This window comes from Falco biarmicus, chromosome 7 (genome assembly GCF_023638135.1).
Source record: "Falco biarmicus isolate bFalBia1 chromosome 7, bFalBia1.pri, whole genome shotgun sequence".
NCBI lineage: Eukaryota > Metazoa > Chordata > Aves > Falconiformes > Falconidae > Falco > Falco biarmicus.
The window spans coordinates 46,271,049-46,291,996 of record NC_079294.1 but is presented as its reverse complement, the minus strand read 5'-3'; the positions used below and the strand labels follow the sequence as shown (position 1 = coordinate 46,291,996).

At 44.8% G+C, this 20,948-nt stretch overlaps 2 protein-coding genes across 2 annotated transcripts; one reads left to right on the top strand and one right to left on the bottom strand.

Moving 5' to 3' along the window:
* Positions 1–8: 8 nt before the first annotated feature.
* On the bottom strand, positions 9–16,334 carry L2HGDH (L-2-hydroxyglutarate dehydrogenase). The gene is made up of 10 exons (XM_056345209.1): positions 16,216–16,334; positions 15,951–16,066; positions 13,992–14,143; positions 11,363–11,494; positions 9,043–9,205; positions 8,469–8,503; positions 6,793–6,960; positions 4,746–4,903; positions 3,372–3,503; positions 9–2,397 (listed from the first exon to the last, which is right to left on the bottom strand). Exons 1-10 carry the CDS (start codon positions 16,293–16,295, stop codon positions 2,202–2,204), a joined length of 1,332 nt encoding a protein of 443 aa, XP_056201184.1. The 5' UTR covers positions 16,296–16,334; the 3' UTR covers positions 9–2,201.
* DMAC2L (distal membrane arm assembly component 2 like) lies at positions 16,312–20,832 on the top strand. The gene is made up of 5 exons (XM_056345211.1): positions 16,312–16,416; positions 16,645–16,752; positions 17,799–18,007; positions 18,844–19,015; positions 20,261–20,832. The coding sequence occupies exons 2-5, from the start codon at positions 16,652–16,654 to the stop codon at positions 20,373–20,375; spliced, it is 597 nt and encodes a 198-aa protein (XP_056201186.1). The 5' UTR covers positions 16,312–16,416; positions 16,645–16,651; the 3' UTR covers positions 20,376–20,832.
* The last annotated feature ends 116 nt before the right edge of the window (positions 20,833–20,948 follow it).

Below are 20,948 nucleotides of genomic sequence, written 5' to 3'. Positions count from 1 at the left end.
TACATCGATTAAAAAAAGAAAACACCATACTATTTTAATCATAATAGAGAATGGCACAGTTACTAAGCCAAGTGAAATAGATGCTTCTGGAAAATATATTCATAGATTTTCACACTTTATGGACAACAAGATTTATGTTTGAAACCCCATTATTATAATTCTTGGAAGTTATTCCTTTAAAAGTTCTATAACTTTATCTCAAAAAATACAAATATTTCATAGAATGCTACATAAAGATTCATAATTTAAAAGCTTCAGTTAAACTCCACCCCAAAATAATAATCTCCTGAGAGTAAAAAAGCACAGCAGGCTGTGCAGTTAAATGTGCTGACTTCAGATTCACCATAGTATACAACTGCTTTACATTTTCATGTTCATTATTCTGTTAATACATGTTAGGGCCACACCTCGAGTGGGAGGAAGCTGCTTGTGCAATCCTTGTGTAGTATTTACTGTTGATAGGCAACACTTCTGGTGGGGAGCGAAGATACGATTGTTCCATTGTGAAGGTACAACTTTTACACAGCCGTGTGGCGTTTCAGCATTTGGAATATCTGAATCTCTGTCTAGTGTTATTGTGGCTAAGAACAATGACCAAAGCTTTTCTTTGAAGGCCTTATTATTTCAATTTCCAGATTGTCCTTATGCAGGATTCACTTTTCTGGTAAGGGAGTTATCACCAGGAAAAAGAGAAAAAAGAAAAAGACAGAAAAAAAGCAGCTCAGCTCTGTGCAGTAAGCACATCTGCTAGCACACCTGACTTCCTATGCTCACACACTCCCTCATGCCTGTCAGAGTGCAGAAAGTGACTTAAAAAAATAAATAAATTAAAGAGTATGGCAAATTGCCTGGTAGCAAACTACCCACAATTATCTGTATTACCCAACATCCTGTGAACATCTGCTTTAAAAGTATTCTCAAGTACTTTGTCCCTGGGGCCACATAATTCTTTTTTGTACTAATTATGCAGAACACACCAAGATACTCAGCTTAGTACCAAACTTGTTTAACATCTCTTTAGTTTAAAGCATGTTCTCCGCATAGCCTCTCTTCCAGGAGTACCTTTGATAATTTCCAAGTATCAGAAGAGTAACCAGCACCTTCTAAGCTCCCCTCCTGCCAGCCATGTGGGAAATAGGAAGCCTTCCTGACTCACTGCTCTTTGGGCTCCAAGGGAAGCGGTATGCAACATGACTCAATTAAGACAGGTTTCTGTAGCTTCCCTCCCTTCACATTTGCTTTTACAAAGACCATTTCCCCTGGATTGCTCAACATGCTGCAGAGATAAGCTCCTTTTGCATTACCAGTATTCAAAGGAAAAAAAAAAAAACCCACCCCAAAACCACTGAAGTAATTTCTGATCAGTGCTGACTTCCCAGATTTAAGTTAAACGAAAAATGACTGTTTACGTATAAGTTTTAATTTCAGTTCTATTAAAAAAAATAGAAACGGCCATCAGATAGCATATCTGAATTGCGTATCTAAATTGACTTGGGTTTAGTAATCCCTTGTTAGGCTTTTTTTTCTGTGAAATACTCTACAGACATGTAGAAGGATCTGAATATTGTTTTCAGTCTCTGATAAAGCCCTCCATTCCCAATCAGCAGAACCCTTAAGCAGGGCTTATCCTTCTATCTCCGTTACTTCCATAGAAGCTAGGGGACTGTAGGCTCCAATTTTACCAGAGTCAGAGAGAAAGCACAAAGCACACGGAGAACCACCCGGTGCCTGTGGGTTCCCAGAGGACCAACCACCTCTCCAGGGTGCGAAGAGGAGGCAACGTTTAGCCCAGAGGCATGGCAAGTCTGTGTGGGCAAGCCCACCGCAGAGGCTCTTCCTGCTCCACCTAAAGGCCCACTATGGTTGGAGAGAGAGACCCTCGCGTTGTGCCTGGCACCAGCCCCCCCACAGGCTGTTCCTGCTCAGGTGGGACAAACCTTTACTGCCAACGGGGCCATGAGCTTCTGTCTTGCAGGTGGCTGTGCCGCACCAGGCCCCGTAACTCCTTTATTCAAGCAGCTGTGGCTGGCAAAGGCAAACATTGAAAATGCTGGTTTTGTTCTGCACGGCTACGCCAGCACTGGTTGCAAGCAACACGTTGCCGGTTTTATCTTCGTCACTAAAGGCTGCAGAGTTCATTCAACGCAGACAAGCTGCTACACATACAAGAGGGGTAAAACCATGCTACAGCCGTCAACCATTCACAGTTCAAATCTTTGCTTCACTTCATCTGCAATCATTTTTGCAATGGCAAGGGAGGAGGTAGCGGCAGGAGAAGGGGCATTTCTGACATGAAGAATTCTGCTTCCAATATCCCCACTGCCTCCATCGAATACAAAGTCATCTACCAAATTTCCGTCACTGTCCAACGCTTGAGCTCTCACTCCAGAGGGACCCCTGCAAAATAAAGGAGCCCACCATGAGAAAGAAAATTTTTTTCTGAATTCAGGAAATCTCTTCTGTTCTGACCTTGTGAAGGTGCCCACGGAAACAGTAAGGAAGGCACAGTGTGGAGTCAAGGCCCTGTCAGGCTTTTGGGCAAGCACAGGGAAGTCTAACACTTGTGAGGCAGGATGGGAGATGTCTCACAGTCGTTACCGTAAAACAAGGGCAGGTAGCCAAGCAGAGGATCTTCTTTATCTTTCCTGGTTGTGCAGTTACTCTCCTCCCCACACACACAAACATGCCCTGTCTTTTTCAAAAAGGAAGCCCTTTGTTTTGAAATAGCAAGTCTTGTCAAAGATAAATGTCATGCCAACAGTATATACTGCCTGAGCTGGATAACTCCCTTTTACCATGCTCAAGCTTTTCTCATTCTGGATTCTCCCTGCCAATCTCTGGACAGTTAAACCCACCTCCATGTACTTAAATGCCTCATCTTTCCTCACGAGTCTCTTCCGTTCTTAGCATTTCTGAACTCCTTAGAACTAATTTTCCACACACACACACTAAGAAGCTGAACACAATTTTATTGAGATGATTAAGTCAATATTCACTCAGTAGCAACTCATAGTCCAGTTTCCCCTCTGAATTTCAATAGCGTTTTGCTTTCTTTGTCAACTCAGATTATGTTCAGGCTATTGAATGTATCACTAGGATAAAGAGACTTTTTTTTTTTCAGCAAGCATGTCACAGCTGTGAATTTCAGCCTATAGAGAGTGTAGAAAGTCACACAAATATTCATCAAACTTGCCTGTACACAAGCAAACACAATACAAAAGGCCTTCCTGTAGAAAGCAACTAAATGCTTCTGTGCTTTGGTAGCATATTTTGGTGGAGGAAAGGAGTAAGCTAATGCTACATTTGCAACTGTTCAAAAACAAGGGATTTAAAAGCCACTGGGTGTTACTAACAAGAAAAGTTTTCTTTACCTGAGAACATCATTGACAGTGACCTCAGGGATGAACTTCTGAAGTTGCTTCACCTGTGCGCTAAGGAAACACGCTCTGTACATTTCACTCAGTCCGTAAGACAAGTTTCTCAGCACAAGCTTCCATAACCCACTGCAGAGAGAAAAAAGAACCGCAGTAAGAACAAATCTTCCAGGGTAAAGGCAGCAGCATTAAACTAACATTAAGAAGGTAGCAAATGCAACTGCATGGCAAAAATTCCCACTCCCAACATCAGTAATCTGATCGTGCTTTCTACTCGAGAAATACATGCTTGTCCTTCCCTGCTTCAACAAACCTGGTTTACAGAGCTGTAGCATTGCATTTATGTTCTTTCTGTGAGAATGAACTCTGAACTCGAGTCATTCCTATGTCCAGGATTTTTCTCTGGTTCAGTCAAATGGCAAGAGGCTGAAAACCCACACGCACAAGGGAAAACAGACATGCCGCTCAAGACTTTTTCTCCACAATTATTCTGAAAAGATCATCACACTCCTAAACCCCTCAGTTTTCAGTCAATAAACCTTGCTTTGTCTTTGCAAATCTTGTTTGCTTGCTTTGCTTTCCTCAGGTCTTCCAGTATAAAAATCTATAGACAACGATCAAGACGCTTTCAACTCTTTAATAAACTGCATTAAGTTGATCTGTTTGTCAGGAAGCTATTTTCCAGTTCCCTGACCTGTTTTCCAGCCTCTCCTTGGATCCTCCCCAATATTTTCACATTCTTTTTCAAGTCTAATTTCTAAAATTGAGCACTTGGTAATGGTCTGTCCAGCCCCTCATAGAGAAGCAAGACTTCCCTCCACTTCTACAGACATTCTGTTCATTTAGGTTGCAATTTCAACAATGATTCCTAATTCCTCTGACACGCTTTCTAGGACAGCTTCCCAGCCTGCATTTGTGGCCCTAAACATATATTGCCTTGCACTCAAACATTTTTTAAACATATATTGATGGCCTGATGAAGTTTAACATGGCATTTCAGACCATTCTGTGCTCTCTCTTCCAAGCTTCCTCTGCAGATATTTTAATCACACTGTCTAGGTTGATTAAAATATTACGCTGCATTGGACCAAAACCAATCCTGGAAGAGCTCCACTAGTAGCAACGTGGCTCACCAGCAGCAGACACGTTCTCAGACCAGCTGAGACCTGTCTTGGTAGTTTATGAAAATTCAAATATTAGATCGCATGCAAAGTTGAGTGTCTTGGAGAAGTCCACCCTTATCAGCACAACTGTCTTTAAACACACCAAAAACTTGGCAAAAGCAGGCTTTTTGACAGGAACGAGCGTCCATGGAGTCAAAAGCTGACGTTTCAATAACTACATTCAACAGACAAAAAGACAAGCTATTACCTGTACGTTACTGCATCTAAAAAGTCTCCAGTGTTGAAGTCAAACAATTTGTAGCCCTCTCGCTTAAAAGCTAGCACTGCATTAGGACCAAGCCAAACACTGCCATCCATTCTCGGTGTGAAGTGAAATCCCAGAAAAGGGAACTGAGGATTGGGAACCTAAAGCAGGATACAGCAGTTATTACAGCTGTTACAAACCAGATCAGAGAAACTGCCATGCAACCACTCAAGTCAACAAAATCATCTAGGAAACATGGAAAACATTTGCAAGGAGGGAAGTATAGATATTTACACTTTATCACGTGAAAGAGTGAATAAAATAAACCAAAACACAGTACAGGAGTTGTCCTCCCAATAAAAGGAAACAACAATTTTTTAATGAACGAGTGACAAAGGAAGTAAATTTGCCATTTTCTTTCCAACTGCTACAACAAAATTCGAGTTGTATAACCATACAGTTGGCTCCTGCACTGTTTTTTCTGCTTGTTAATTGTGCAGTTATAGCACGTAGCCAATTTAAAACACTGAACAACAGAGCGAGGCCAAATAAAACTGCATCTCAGGTAAAAGCAAAACAAACAACAGAAAAAAAAAGTACATGTGATTTCTCAGGATATAAATCAAACCACAACAAAACCCACGACACACTAATACTATTCACCAGCAGTAATTATACTGCAATAAAGTAGGTTATAAAATATTAGGAAAACCTCACCATTCTGTATTGCTCAAAACAACATGCAGTTAGAAAGCCTGTTTAATGCTAACAGTAAGTCTCTACAGTTTCTTTTTTGTTTGCAAATGGAATACAGTGTAATTGTGGGCGAAGGCTGAAACAGAAATAAGCTGCCTATATGCAGATACAAATATTAAATAAACACACCTCTTCATGCGCTGGGTACTTCAAGATCTTTAGCTACTTAGAAAAGGTGGTTACAGAGGTGACTGTGTTAATAGTCCAAAAATAAGCACACACTGGGTATTTCTCAAAACCCAGTATTGTTATGACTTAAAAAGTGCTTTAAGAGACGTTCCTTTTCTGCATTCAGTGCACTGAATTTCCTGTTAAAAATACACATTCAATACTTTTGAAGCTTAGTACAACCACTCCAGAAACTACATTACACTTCTGGTAACATATCATTAAGAGTGGTGCAATTTTCTCATCTTATTACCGTATCTGGCCATAACAAAAAAATTCAAAAGGCATCCTCACACAGCCATGGAACAAAGCTGGAAGGTACCCTCGCATGCCAGCCAGTTCCTCCCTCCCATCCCAAAATGGGATCCTGAATCATTCCCAGGTGAGAAGGGGTCAAACACCCAATGCACAGGGTTCCACAGTTTCTCTAGGGTGACCCACTCCAGCGTTTAGCACGCAAATCTAAGTTCATATTCAGAAAGGCGGAATTTCGATGGACCACATGAATAACTAAAATACCGCCCTAGGAATTCTCTCTTCTTACTTGCTAACTTCATTTTCTGTCAGGGATTGCTCCTCTTCTTCACACTATTTGTCTATGTAAACAGCAGAAAGTTTGTCATTTTCCTTCCATGTCTATTTTTTGTCATACAAAGTAAAGCTAATTCAAAGATAGGGTTGAGAGGCAAATATCTAAATCTGAGCTTTGGGTATTAGCACACAAGATTAAACCCTACATTTAAGTAATTAATTATTTACTGTTGTCCCTCATTGACTTCTGAATCCTCCCTACAGATTTATTTTACAACATCAAGAAAGAAGCTAGGCTTTTGTGGGTGTGTGGCTATCGTGCTAAACATTTCATTCTTTCCCTATTAAAAATCAAAACCAAAAAAAATCCCAACACCAAAAACACAAACAAAAAAAATGACTGGCAATAACTTCCCACATAGTGCTTCTACCTGTTCCTCAAGAATTAACAAAACCAAGCTGTCCTGTCAGAAAGCAACTGAATCTACGTCCACATGTTGTGCATCACTAGAAATGGCCATGTAATACTGCCCTTATTTCTGTAGTTTTTAGCAGTTTTGAGTACACTCTGAAAGACAAACAGGAGAGCATGTACCGGATAAATATTTCCTTTAACCATATAGCACTTTTCTGGTTTTAGCACCAAATAATCTCCACGGAAGGGTACAATACGAGGTTCAGGGCTGCAGCCACTGATCTCGGATAGACGGTCTGAGTAAAGTCCTGCACAGGTCACAATGTGCCGACAGTAGATTTCCTCACCCTGTGGAAAAAAAAATATGAAAACACACAAAAAACCAACGTAGCTACTGAAAAACCACCTATCACCTACAAGCTTTAAAAAAAAATGAGTCAAGACCAGAAAGAAAACCAACAATATTTTCAAAGGGAGGCAGAAATATTTAACAGTTTCATTTAATTCTTAACAATATTTAAGAATACGAGATACTTTTTTTTATATTATTCTTTAATAGTATTTTTCTTTATTTCCTGGAGAACTATCCTAAAATGGCAATTCATTGCCCAGGCAGGACTGGAAGAATCTTTATAGAAAAGGGGCAGGGAGGGGAAGAAAAAAACCAAAATAAAAAAAGAAACAAGTCCTTGATTGTCAGACTACTGTCAGCTTCAGTTCCCAGAACACAGAGCTTCGTGCATATTATTGTACAGGACAGAGACCCAACCACCAGCCTCAAAAACTCTGCTCCTCCAGAAAACCCAGCGTCTCCCCCCGGTGCTTCTCCACCTCTGCACCCTACAAAGCAGCTCCCTGGCCAGGTTTGCATCGCCAGAGGATATGCAGTAGGTGGGGTAGGTAGCTCAGCAACCGCAAAACATTTGGTTAAATAAAACTGTTAACAGATTTCACCCCACAGACTGGGAGCAGTCCTGCTACTGAATGGTAGTTTATCCAGAAAGCTGTGCAAGTTTATAGCACACGGTTACGGAAAGGTCTTAAATATTTAAACACCTTACTATGTAAATAAATAAATAAAATCCCAAGCTATTCTCTATCTATGCTTCCGTTAAAAATACACCAGTGTTTGGCAAGGGAATCTAACAGATTTTGGAAGCTACTTTTTAATGAAAGAGCAGAACTAGAAGGAAAAAGCAGCAGCACCAACTTTAAAAACTACCGAGGGGCTGTGAGGTTGGTTCTTGGTTGGTTGTCTTCCCTCTTCCGAAGAAGAGTCCGGATACTCTCTCCTAAAGGTGAAAAGGCTACAACTACATTTCCTGTGCAGCACTCACCGGCTTGCAGGCATGACACCAGTATATGCACCTGTTTTATTCAATTAGCTTGTGGCTTTCTGATGATGAAAGGATTCTAAATGCTTCCTTATCATTTTCAGAGATGCCAAAGACCAAAAGACGACACAAAAATAGGTGTTTCTCACCAAATGAGTAAGTCATAAAAGGAGGCTTTGGAAACAAGCATAAGAAACATGCAAATAAAAAAGATAAGGGACATATACAGCTAAATATGTTGGGCAGCAGAAGGAGAAAGTTATACTTTCATCATTATTCCCAGTACACGATACAACCTGAACATGCTAATTGTTAAGAATTGATTGAAGTTGTTTGATAAAAGCAGTCCTAGATGACACTGATCAGGTTACTGAACAGCAGCTGACACTGATCATGTTACTGAACAGCAGCTTTTTAGCATTTTTTAGAGAGTTGATTAATCCTTCAGGACTCAATAAAAATTCATAAGAAAAGGAAAACCAGCTTCCTATTAAGCAATTAAGTCTTCAGCTTAGTTCTTACCTTTGAGTTCCTAACAATGACCGGGTATTTTAGTCCTGTAATAGAATTAGACAAGAGAAGGAATTAATAGAACACCTAACAGAAAACTGACAGAACAAGCAGCTTGTCAAAAAGAAGGATTCTTCCACTGGAATCTTCAAGCTACGGAGCGACTACTGTTGGACACAACTGATGTCGTTGGGCATAACTGTATTTATGAATGAATAGGGCTTTTTTATTCTTTCATACGTGTACCAGCACAGACCCAACCTGCCTTCCAGGATAAAGACAAAAGCACTATCACAAAAATACTCATGAAATACTCAGCTAGATTTGATTTTAATAGGAGAGAACAACCTTCCTCCTCAATTTAACTTTCATTTGCTTCCCTCAGCTTTACATGTTTCAGCTGAAGGGTGACCTGCCTGCAAAAAAGAAGTGAGCTTGCTCAATACTCTTACTACCATAATTTTGGCTTTGGTCTCATTCCTATGGGACAGAAAGGTTCAGAAATGTCACTTCAGTTAAAGCAAATGTGTTTTGAACAAAATCTTCGGCAGGACTGTAGTAAAGGGAGGGCAAAGAAATGCCTTACCATCTTCACTTCCTGAAGAACTTTCTTTAGCCATCTCCATGTTTGTAACTTCAAAATCAGTCAAGACTGTCCCACCTGCTTCCTGGAAGTCTTCAGCGTAGGACTGGGCCACTTGCTTATAATTCACAATGCCGGTATATGGAGAATCAAGGGCCATCAGACCCTGAAACAGTAGTAAGATACAGAAGAACAGTGAAGGCTGTATGTGGACTTTGTTCTTCAATACAGAGAGTATTTCATCTGGAATAATGTGCGTTGCCATTGAGAAGGGAGTACCGCTGTCTCCCCATCCCTGGCTGCCTGTTCCTAGTCTCTCCATGTGCCAGCTCCAGCGTTCGTGTTTGCTGACAACTAATATGGCGAAAACTACTTACGCTGGATTAAGTGATCATGTTAACTCCCGCATGAACAAGCCTTCTCGACAGAGCACTTAACAATAGAACAGATATGTACTTATCTTTCACCACGCGCTATGCAATTCCACCTTCAAACAGTCACTTATGGGGCTCTCCCTGATGCACAGCTGTTCCCAATGCCTCCTGCAAGGCTGCAAGATACAGTCTAGCCAGGGCACAACACTTACTGCACCGTACATCAGAGAGGAAAGTCCCTTCTGAGTTAGACAACTGCCTATATTTCTCCTAGCAGAAAGCAACGTTTAAGTCCAGTGCATAGCTAGAATCTGTAATGTCTCTCAGACGTTTTACTCCCTTTATACCCAAAAGGATCAGTTTCTCACATAATTTTTATCATGCTAGATGGCATCACAGTATTTTCCTAGTTCTGGCTGTAAAATTAGGATAGTAGGAGTGCTTTGTCCCAGAGAGATGCTGTAAGTGTAACTTAAAGACTGTCAGCCACTCAGATACCACAGTAGCAGGGGGCATTTACATGCCCAAGATAACCAGAATGGCTGGTAAAACTGTATCTTACACAAAACTTTTCTCTCCACTCCATACAGGGTGCAATGTTTCACACCATTCCAGTTCCCTTTGCTTGAGGAAAGGACACAGATTGGGAAACCAAAGCAAATGAAGTAAGACCCAGCTGAATCTATGCATTTGCAGAACTAACGCTCAGGTGGATCTTGAACATGCAAAGAGTGTTTTAAGGAGTGGATACAAAATGTTTACACGAAAAAAAAAAAAGATTCTTCTCCAGAAAATTTTTGTCTCCACCTACAACCAACCACTCATAAGCCACAAGCCATGCAGCTACACCAACAGCAAGGTGCCAAATGAAAGAGTACAGGGAATTTATATCAAGGTTTTCCTTTCAATCAAAGGTATACTAAACACCAACAAATCTGTATTCCACAAACTACATGCATTTCTCCTACTTTGAAAATAAACAGGCTGAGAAGTGCTACATCACCACCCCATGTGTAGGAAGCAACTGGATTGAAATTGGCTTGATCCAAAGCTGTACTGACAGATGGGAAGGAATTGTCAGTGCTGCACTATCAAGCTTTACTGTAAGTTAAATAATTTTAGTGGGAAGGAGCAGAATCATCTCAGCCTAAACTCAAGACACAGCAGCTCTAACCTGGGTAAAGGAATATCTGCCTATCAACCACAAAAACATACAAGCAAGCACCTGTAAGGAGAAGGGGAAGAAAAATAAAGATTGGGGGAAAAAAAAACCCATCACTCATTGTCATTGGTGGGAGAACTGTTTTTTTGTTTCTGAGCATATACATTAGGGAGGACAGCTCTGTGTAAAGTTGAGAAAATGATGAAGTTTGAACAACTTGGAGGCTCTGTCCATCTGCCTATAAATTGTCCTGTACAGGGACTAATGGACAACAGAGTCTCCTACTTTGACTCAAATAATTCTGATGCCTTTTGTAGGCTGCAAGTGAAATGCCTGCTCTCTAATTTGTGAATGCTGGCCCTTATGAAACACATGGTGCATCATTTGCAATTAGAGCAGCAGCAGCTCTTTATGACTTCATCACAGGGAGAACTAATGAACCATGAACTGACGAGCAAGAGAATGAGAACAGGTGAGCTGGGGAAACCTGGGGTGACCGTGTCACCAAAAAAGATTCTGCAGGATCACCTTATGCTGTGTCAGACTTGGTCTGATGAGTATGTAATGGCAAATGCATACAAAGGCTTGGACTGAGCTAAAAAGTTCCAGAAACAAATGGATACATTTATTTTTGTTGGCAATTATGTTTCTTCTAGATTTTCAGGCTCTTCTGAACTTGCCACCCATGCAAATTACAAGGCCAGAAACATATCTATGTTAAATTAAAAAATGCTGTGACCTGAGAAACTGGGATCTTACATGCTAATTAAAAGTAAAAATCCCTTACCCTGCAGAAGGGTTCTTTAGCTCGTATTTCTTTTGCTCCAATCAGTTTCAGACCTCGGACGTTGTTCTGCAGCCCTCTTTCATACAGAGCTTTGAGTCTTGGAATTTCATCTTGTTCAACGGCTACAATTAGCTTCAGAAAAGATAACAAGGCACACCAGTGAGCAAAACATACCAAGCCAGTTCAGGTCTGGCATCAAGCCTGAGCTAACAAGCAAGCAACAGTGAAAAGCAAATTATAACTCAGGGGGAGTGGGCAAAAAGTGGTTTGTACCATTAGTTGCACAAGATTCTGTAAATACCTATTATTACTGAGAAAGCATTACTGTATTAAGGATAGTGAAAGACAAGTGTTAAACTATAGTATAAGTACTATCAATGGATAAAATTTGCTAAATACCACAAGACTACAAATCTGAATGTGAATGTGATTTTAACGAGCCACTGGGATGCTTCCAAAAATAAAACTGAATTTAACCCACGATGTACAAATCGCAGTCTCAATAACAGAGTAAGGATGTGTTCTGACATGGTTACCAATTCCACTTCATTTAACCACGTAGTTAGCTCACAACTATCACAAGAAATTTATCCAGGCTATGCATTATCTGTGCCAGGTTTGCACCGACCACACTGCTTCCAGGCCTAGCGCTTGATGTATTTTTACATAAAGCAGCCCCAAGCCTGGAGAACTCTGGCATCTCTGCACTGAGAAGGCACCAAGTTCTCCAGGCTTGGGGCTGCTTTATGTAAAACTGGCTGTAACGCTGGAAAAACGTGCCATAAAGTCACCATCATCTTCCCTGGAATAAACACTGCAGGGGGAAGACGAGGCTGAAGCACAGAAATTCAGTCTCAGCAAAGGAGGTGCCAGGGTCTGCGCCAGCCCTTCCTAAGCTCACGGACCCCTGCAGCGCAAGCCTGCTGCCTCACATGCGAGCAGGTTTGTGACAGTCTGGTGGATCGCTGCACAAATCCACAGTGCCATCTTGTGATCGGCGCTGCGGCAGAGGGAGCAGCGAGCACAGCCAGGCCAGGACAAGCACCGTCACACTGGTGCCAGGGCCACCAACGCTGCCACATCCAGGGACCTCTGCTCTGCACCCCAGAGCTGGGAGAGATCTGCACCCAGCTCCCCGGGGCTGCTGAGCCAGGGGGCCCTGACGTGGTGCTTGTCACATCAGAGAGGGTCTCCACTGCGCTTTTAAGAGAAAGGCTCGTGCTGTCCAAGATGTTCACAAGCAACCAGGGTGGTGAGAAAGTCGGGTGATGGTTTCAAGTGACTCCAGGCGGTTCAGACAAAAGCCAACTGTAAAGCACTGCAGAGGGACCTTCCAAGGTGAGCGAGCAACTAACCAAACGGCAGATGGAATTCAACCCAGATAAACGTGAAAAGATGACCACTGAAAAAGCAGTCTTAGCCTCACATATAAAATGACGGAATCCAAGTTCAAAGTTATCACTCAGGACCAAGATCTTGGGGTTAGGACAGACAGTCCTACGGCAACATCAGCTCAATGCCTAGTGTCAGCTGAAGAGCCCTAAACTGAACATTAGGAACAACTAGGAAAAGGATACAGGATAACACGGAGAACTACTATTTCACTGCAAAAATCCGGTCTGACCACACCTTGAATGCTGCGCACAGTTGTGGTCCTCATCTTGTATCAAAGATGCACTAAACTGCCAACGGTTCAGAGAGCGAAGGCAGGGTGGAGACAGTCTTGAAAAAGCTTCTCTAAGAGGAGTGACTGAGCAGACCCAGATTCACCAGCTGGAAGGGAGGACTTTGGGGGAGGAGGGGATACAAAATTACGTGCAACTTGGAGAGTGTGAGCACAGATCAACCGTTCATCATCTCTTCCAACACAAGGGCTAGGGGCCATCAGATGAAGCTTGCAGGAGCCAGTTTCAAAACGATGTAACTCTTCATGTAGCGGGTTGTTGATCCCTGAAACTGCTCATCGAAGTATGTTCTGAGGCAAAAGCTTTTAATTGAAAAACACTTGGAAGAGAAACCCATTGAGAGCCACCACAGACAGAACAGATCAGGCTCAGAAAATAACCCGAGCTGAAATAATTAATAATTTGATTGTCCTGTTCTCATTCCTTCCTGGGTCTCTGTTTACAGACACTTCCAGAAACAGGATATGTGGCTGGGGAGATCCCAAGCTGAATCCATACAGCCCTCTTCTGTCCCCACCATTTCAGGTTGCGTTAGGCGGATGTAACATGGCATAAACATATATAGCTGGGTCACACCTGGAGCTGTTTTCAAGTCACCACGTCTTAGCATATCAGGTTCTCCAAAGAAGTATGGCAAGCACATATTGAGAGCCTTTGCATTCCTTGGAGCTACACAGGTGCCCCTCCACAAGGCTTGGCTTCCACCATTACCTGAGATATTTCAGCTCACCCCACAGATACGAAGAATTATTATTTAGGCCCAGAAAAGAAACTGATTTTAATTGCTGGAAAGAAGAAAACAAAAAGGCACATTCATCCTGAAGGTAGTAAGTGTTGCAGAAACCCATCTCTCGGGAGAAAGACCACAACCCAGCCTATGCTATACATTGAACGTACATTATACAGTCTCAGCTTCCAAAGGTAAAGAACAGCAATTCCTATACCTTCCCACACTGTTTATACGGTATTCCCTTCTGGTCACAGTACTCGTAGCAGAGGGCTGCACCCTGCACACACAGCTTAGCTTTCAGAGATCCAGGTTTGTAGTAAATTCCACTGTGAATCACACCACTGTTATGTCCACTCTGGTGATGAGCTAAACGGAAAGAAAAATAAGTTATTAAAATACCCATGCCCATGATTGGTTCATACTTTAATTACCTCAGCTGTCAAAAAAGCGAGCAATTTGAGATCCTGCACTAAATCAGCATCATAACAAGAGATGTTCAAATAAGGCAACTGCACAGCAAACACAGTTCCTCCCTTGGCCTCAGAAGGCTAGAAAAATACTGACACAGCAAGACCTAGTTAATAGTCAACCACCACAGCTTGCAATCTGTTGAATCAACAGGAATGAAAAAAAAAAAAATAAATCACAAGTTTTGCCTCCAAGAGCTACAACTGCAGGCCAATCAAACAAAATTTTCTAGATGTTAAAATTAATTTTAAGAAATTCAATTTTTAAAATTAAATGCATCCTTAAACGCCTCATCTAACATAACATCTGTGCAATCCCCAATTTCTTTGGATGCGCTGGCTGGCCTGGTAGGCTTTTCAGGTATTTGTGAACTGGATTAGGTTGCTATTTCCACTTTGTAGCCAAGCAAAACAGAGGTGAAAAATATCACATTTTTACTCAAGTAATTTGGTCAGGTTCTCCCTCTTAACATACCAACTCCCAAAGGTCATTCCTGCTTTGCACTCACACAATTGTTAAGGACTTTGTGTACATCCCGTCTTGGGGATAAGGAGCCACTTCATACCGTACATGTAACATCTCAAGAGCAACGTACAGCCTGGATGATAGAACAATCTGAAGTGAGAGCTTGGGCTCACAGGTCTTATTTTGAGTTAGCCACTGATGTCATCCCTTGGGGTTGCTCCTACTTACCCTGAGTGACTGCACACCTGCATAGCACTTGGTGTGAAAAGACTGCTTATGAGAAGAACCTGTGCTCGTACTTCAGCAAGCCAGGAAAGCTTTCAGTGAAGCAACAGGGCTCATTGTTTCTTACGTCAAAGCCACGGCAGGTGCCCGGGTGCTGCTGGAGTGCCTCAAGATTTCCCATGTGCGCTGTGCCGTCTGGCTAACGCTGGGTCGGTAACTAGCGGTATCTTCCCAGTTATCCCCATGCTTGTTATTTACCCTCCACCTCCCAGGCACCTTGCACAGCATATACAGGGATATCCAGAAACACGGGACAGATGACTGTGGTCTACAGTTTTGGCAATTAACAGAGGTGTAGACTTTGCCCAAACCAGCAGCTCCCAGATGTTTTTAAGCAGCTCTGCTTCCCGACCATCGCCCCCTCCCCTCTAACCATCACTCTTCTCCTCACACCTCACCAAAAAGCTCTCCTGGCACCACTGCTCAGCCCGTCCTCTCTGCCTCCCACTCTGCGGGGCACTAAACCAGAGCTGCCCTCGCGTCTCTGCAACCCGCCCTGCCCCTTACTCGAGTCCTTCGCCCCCTCGTCCCTCTCCACAAACTCCTGCTGCTGCTGAAGCCCCAGGCCAGCAACACCCACCGCCTCCCAACGATGAAGCAGCAACGGTCAGTCCTTCCTAAAGCCCTGGCACGAAGCCCCCGGCGCGAAGCACAGGCTGGTGCCAGCTCCGGTTCCCCGCTGCGGGACGCGTCCCTGGGCGAAGGGAGGCAGGAACGCCCCGTCGGGGGTGGGGGGTCACGGTGCCTGGAAGCGAAGGTGCTGCTCCCGCGGAGGGGGAATCCATCGCCCACCTCAGCGACGAGGGCACACGCCCACCCACACGCCGAGCATCGCTTGGTGCTCCGTTGGTACCACGCTGAGGTTCTGGCGAGCGCGTGCTTCAGGGAAGGTTTCTGCCGGGCGGACACCCGCTAACCCGGGCCCGGGGGTGCGGGGGGCGCGGCGGCACCGTACCTGGCTCCCTCTCCTTCTCCAGCACGGCGAAGACGAGCGCGGGGTGCCGCCGGGCCAGCTCCCGGGCAGCGGCCAGCCCCACGATTCCCGCTCCCACCACCGCCACGTCGAAAGTGCTGCGCAGGGACAGAGGCGGCCGTAAGCTCACCCCGTGCCCCGGCCCTCAGGGGACGGCGGCGGCGCGGCCTGGCCCGCCACGGCCGCCCTCCAGCCGTGAGGGCCGCGGGCAGGGCCCCGGCCGCCGCCGCTCCCCCCGCCGCCTCACCTGCGCTGGCGGCGCTGGGCCCGCCACAGCACCGCGGCCCCGCCGCCTCCCGCCCGCCGCCGCAGCGCCGCCGCCGCCATCTTGGGGGTGGTGACACGCACCGGGCCGGGCTCCTCCTCCGTGCCCTCTGCGCGGCGGCGGCGGGGGGCGGCCGGAGCGGAGTGGGGCCGGGCCGGCCTCCCCGTACGGTTGGCACGCTCGGTCCGTGGGGCAGCCCGGCGGGAGGGGATCCCGGCGGCGCGGCGCGGTCCCGGGGGCGGGACGAGCTCCGAGCGGCGACGGGGCCTCCTCTCCCCTCAGGGCGCTGGGGCCGGGGCTGCCAGCCCCGGTTAGGCTTGGAGGGGCAGCCGGGAACGGGCTGCTGTCCGGCCGCGTCGGGAGCGGGGCCGCCCCCGAGTGACACCCCGCTTTCTCCTCTCCTTTCCCCAGGAAGGCGATGCTGTGGGGGAGGCTGGCGCGGCCGGGCGGCGGCCGGAGCAAGCTGCCGCCGGGCGCCTGGCGCCACTTCTGGGGGTGGCTGAACGCCGTCTTCAACAAGTAAGGGGAGGCGGGGGGCAGGGGGGACCCACGGCCCCGCTCCTGAGGCGGCGCCACCTTCCCCCCCCGCGCTGGTCGCTGGCGCTCGGCGGGGGTCGCGCCTGACCTGGTCCCAGTTACGGCGCTGGGGCCTTCCCAGCGGGGTGTGCGCTGGGCTCCCTGCCCGGGGCGCCCGGGGCCGGCTGCCCGTGGGGGTTCTCCCCGGAACGCGGGGCTTCCCTTGACCCTCAAATGCATTTAAACCAGCCGCACGGCCCTGCCCCCTTCTAACGCATCGAACAGCGCCGTGGCTCACGATGGGAGTCAGCCACACGGGCTTCCACGTTTCCTTTTGGAGAGAGGCGGCCTTGGCAAAACTCTTTCCCTGCCCAAGACTGCTGCCAGTAGCTCGTAGTTTTGCCTTACGCCTTCTATCTCCGTGGAGAGGGTTGCGAGGTGTAGCTGATGGCTGTGACAGGTGGGAAGCTGAGCCAGACAGGTGGCCCTTCCAGGCCTTTGCTTCTGACTTCAGCATTCCTCACCAGCTGAGAAAGATCTCTTTGCCATGAATGGACCCAAGGATTTTAACTAATTGCTGAAGTGTGTCTTTTTGAAATACTGTAATTGTTGCAGAAAAAAGACTTTGGGAATGATGTCCATGTGACAGGCAATGAGAGGCTTTTATAAGATCAGTGTTTGGGAGACAAATTTGCAATTGTTGGAAAGCCTTCCTTTAGAGAAGGTAGAGAAAGGCATTTTTTAGTATTTCCTGTGGTGTGGAAGAAAACAATCGGTTAGAAGGGTTAAGTCAAGTTGCATTTGCATTCTTTCGTTTTTTACCAAAAGCATCTACCATTTAAAACCAGTTAAAAACCCCTCATGCCAGACTGATTAAGAACCAGTGTGTTCCAAATAATTATACGTAAACAATTTCCAGTAAATCATAGTCTTACTTTTCTGACATCTTACCATGTGCATAACCAAATATTTATTGTGCAGTATTATTGTTGTCAAGACAAATCTCCTACCTTGCAGAAACCATGTGAACGCTCTTTCTGTCTTGGCAGAGTGGACTACGAACGTATACAAGCTGTTGGCCCCGACAGGGCAGCTTCAGAATGGCTGTTGCGCTGTGGCGCGTTTGTGCGCTATCAAGGCTATCAGAAATGGCAGCAGGACTACAATGGTCTCCCAACAGGACCCCTGGGGAAATACAAGATAGAAGCAATCAACGCTACTGACTCTTGCATCATGTACAGAGGATTTGACTATTTGGGTAATGTAGACACACCTGTGCAAGGATTATGCTGAATGGTCTTGGTTCTCCTGGTTGCATCAAAATATGTATAACTGTGTTATTTTCTTGTTCCTCAGTAAGACATAGAGAAAGATTTTCATCTTCTTTTTCCCTTAAATGGTTTTGCAAATATCCATCAGTTCCTGAGAATTTGCTGCAGGTGTGGTGCGAAGCAGAAAGAGATTGGGAACTTCATCGGCCCTTACCTGATGTGACAGTAGCACTAAGGAAGCACAACAAAGATTTGCTATTTTATTGAGTTCATAGTTGAGTAGTTTGTAGCAAAAAGCACTACTTTAAATGTTCTTTTTCTTCTAAACCAAGTGCTCGTTTTGCTGTCTGTGAAGTCATAATACTACTTGTTCTCCAGGCATTTAGGATGTCTTTAAACACAAAAAACAAAAATGAAAGCTTCGTTTCTTACAGAATAAGAGATTTTAAAAGTGTTTCAGGTCTTCAAATAACAAAAACAAAAATAGGGAACAGACCATTTTATTTTCTCATTGGCAGGAGACCTGGAGTTTCCTGCATTAGTACGTTCCTAAGTCAGAGACATGGTTTATCACCCAAACTTGTACAGTTTTATTATTACTGTCCATGTCAAAGCTCTTAGAATCTCACCAAAAGGATACAAACCCTGGGGTTTTCATGTATTTAAAGTACCGCTTTGGAGATTAGGTGTGCATTACGGCCCCACTGTATAAAGGAGCATGTTGCTGTGTGGTTTTGGAATCAGTTACTAAATTGAGAATTTAACAACCAGTACAGGGTTGTTCCTGGTATCCTGAATCAAACACTAATTTTTGTCTTTCCAGACGGTCTTGAACACATTACAGAAATCAAGCTGCAGAAGTGTATTTACATACAGGACGAGTGTTTGCAGAGGCTCAGCGAGACGAAGAATCTACAGAAGAGTCTCCTCCAGCTGAAGATAATTTCCTGTGGGAATGTCACAGATAAAGGCATCATTGCACTTCACAAGCTGACGTACGTAAGCTGCTGAGCAATCCTGTAGCACCCTGCTTCCCTAGCTGTTACCTCACTGTGGTTCGGGGGTTGTGCGGACTGGAAGGGCTGAAGTCTGAACGTCCTTGGGCTGTTTCAGATGTGTGTGGGGCAGTGGTGGCTGTGTTCCAGGACTGAGCCGAATGACAGCCTGGGAGGGCTGGCACTGCCACTGCAGGAAATGTTTCTTCAAGCACAGTTGAAGACAAGTGTTGTGGATAGCTCTCAAAAGATATATGAATTAACACATATGTATTAATCAGCCTTTTAAGGCTGGTCTCAGGGAGTTGTGTAGCAGCTCGGCCTGTGGCTGAGAAAGCCAGGATCATCCGCTGTAGTGTGTGAACTGATGGTTGCGCTTCTGCCCTCAGTTGAGCACAGCATCTCATTACGCTGTGAATTACTTCAAGCTTCAATTTACACTTGAAGTAAGTTACGCGGGGCTGATTGCTGCACAAATTAGAGCAGCACGCGTGCTCTGTGCCGACACACCACCTTTGCAAGAGCAGTGAATGCATACAGCTCCCTTGCACGCTGGCACACCAGGTGGGTTTTGCTGGAGACCAAATGATTGATGATCAGCTTGGTTTCCACTCCTGCCCCCCTGCTGCAGCTGATTTTCAGGGCAGGCTTTCACGGTGTCCTGTAACTTTTATTGTCTTTCTATGCCTCACATTGCTTCCTCTCACTCAGTTACTTTGTGCTCCCTGAGGCCTTAAGGTCTTAGGGCAGACCTAAGCACGGGAAGCAGTTGGATACTGTCTGGCTCCATAGCTCTGAAGTACGTACGTTGTTGAACTGTGGCCTTAAAGTAACTTGGAACTGTTCTGTGTTACACAGAGATACAGACGCAGGCAACATCAACAAATGGTTGATGTGGTGATTTGGATTTCATCCTACAGAAAGGAGGACCTTCTATATTACTCTAGTTATTATCTACAGTAAAATAACTTTCACTATTGAAATTGCTATTGAAATTATTAAATACTCTTTAATATAAAGGAAGCTTCATGATGTGGGGAGTCCAGAATCTCTTTTTGAGCTCTGTAGAAGGACTGAACTTAGGGTGAGCTAAAAACTTTAAGCACCCACTTCAGAAAAAAACTTCCATTAGAACCAGTAACCTTTTAAAATGCTCAGTACAACTACGGTAGAATAATCCTTTGTCTAATGTCTGTGTCAACAGTTAAATAGTAGTTGATGACTTTTCTTTTTAAATATTTATAGGAACCTTGAATATTTGTATCTGAGTGACCTTCCTGGAATAAAAGAGAAAGAAATTACTGTTCGCATCCTTCAGCAGGCGCTGCCAAACCTAGAGCTGGAGCTGGACTTGGAGTAAACGCAATTGCATGTAACTGAGGTGTATTTGATTTCATAGTATTTATCGTATGTTGCACAAATGAAGTTGTAGACAGTACTGTACTTCCAGGTACGGAAATAAGCCCAGCTCTCCCAATCCAGGCTCAAAAGCCATATGCAATCTTTTGACATATTATGCAGTTAAGTTTTATTAAGTGTAAACTGTACGGCAAAGCAACAACAGAGAAGGCAGGCTTCTGTGCATAGTCATTTCCCCCGTTTTTTGTTAAGACACCAATTAGAAGTTTTCAAATAATAGTGTTGCACAGAAATTCTGGTGCAAAATGACAGTGGGAAGAATGTCAGTGTTGTGAAACAGCAGCGCTGTACGCTTTTATTGCATGTTGGTGACGCCGTGGGAATGAGAGCTGTTTGCTTTCTGAGAATCTCGCCCCGTCAGTGGGTGCCGATTCAATAAAATAGCTCCTGGGCCTGTTTTCCTGTTCTTTGCGCTTTGACTCGCGAAGCCTTTGTTTGTTTTAAATGGAGTGATCTACGGACAGGCAGCCTGGCCTTCTCGTAATCCCTGAGCCAAGGAACTGAACGTCGCTGT

Coding starts and splice junctions, on each gene's coding strand:
- L2HGDH (XM_056345209.1), bottom strand. CDS start 16,295: ATGGCGGCGGCGGCGCTGCGGCGGCGGGCGGGAGGCGGCGGGGCCGCG. Junction 11,495..13,991: donor CGTATAAACAGTGTGGGAAG/GTATAGGAATTG, acceptor TCTTTTCTGAAG/CTAATTGTAGCCGTTGAACA. Junction 6,961..8,468: donor TCATTGTTAGGAACTCAAAG/GTAAGAACTAAG, acceptor TTTTTTCCACAG/GGTGAGGAAATCTACTGTCG.
- DMAC2L (XM_056345211.1), top strand. CDS start 16,652: ATGCTGTGGGGGAGGCTGGCGCGGCCGGGCGGCGGCCGGAGCAAGCTG. Junction 18,008..18,843: donor CAGAGGATTTGACTATTTGG/GTAATGTAGACA, acceptor TTGTCTTTCCAG/ACGGTCTTGAACACATTACA. Junction 19,016..20,260: donor ATTGCACTTCACAAGCTGAC/GTACGTAAGCTG, acceptor AAATATTTATAG/GAACCTTGAATATTTGTATC.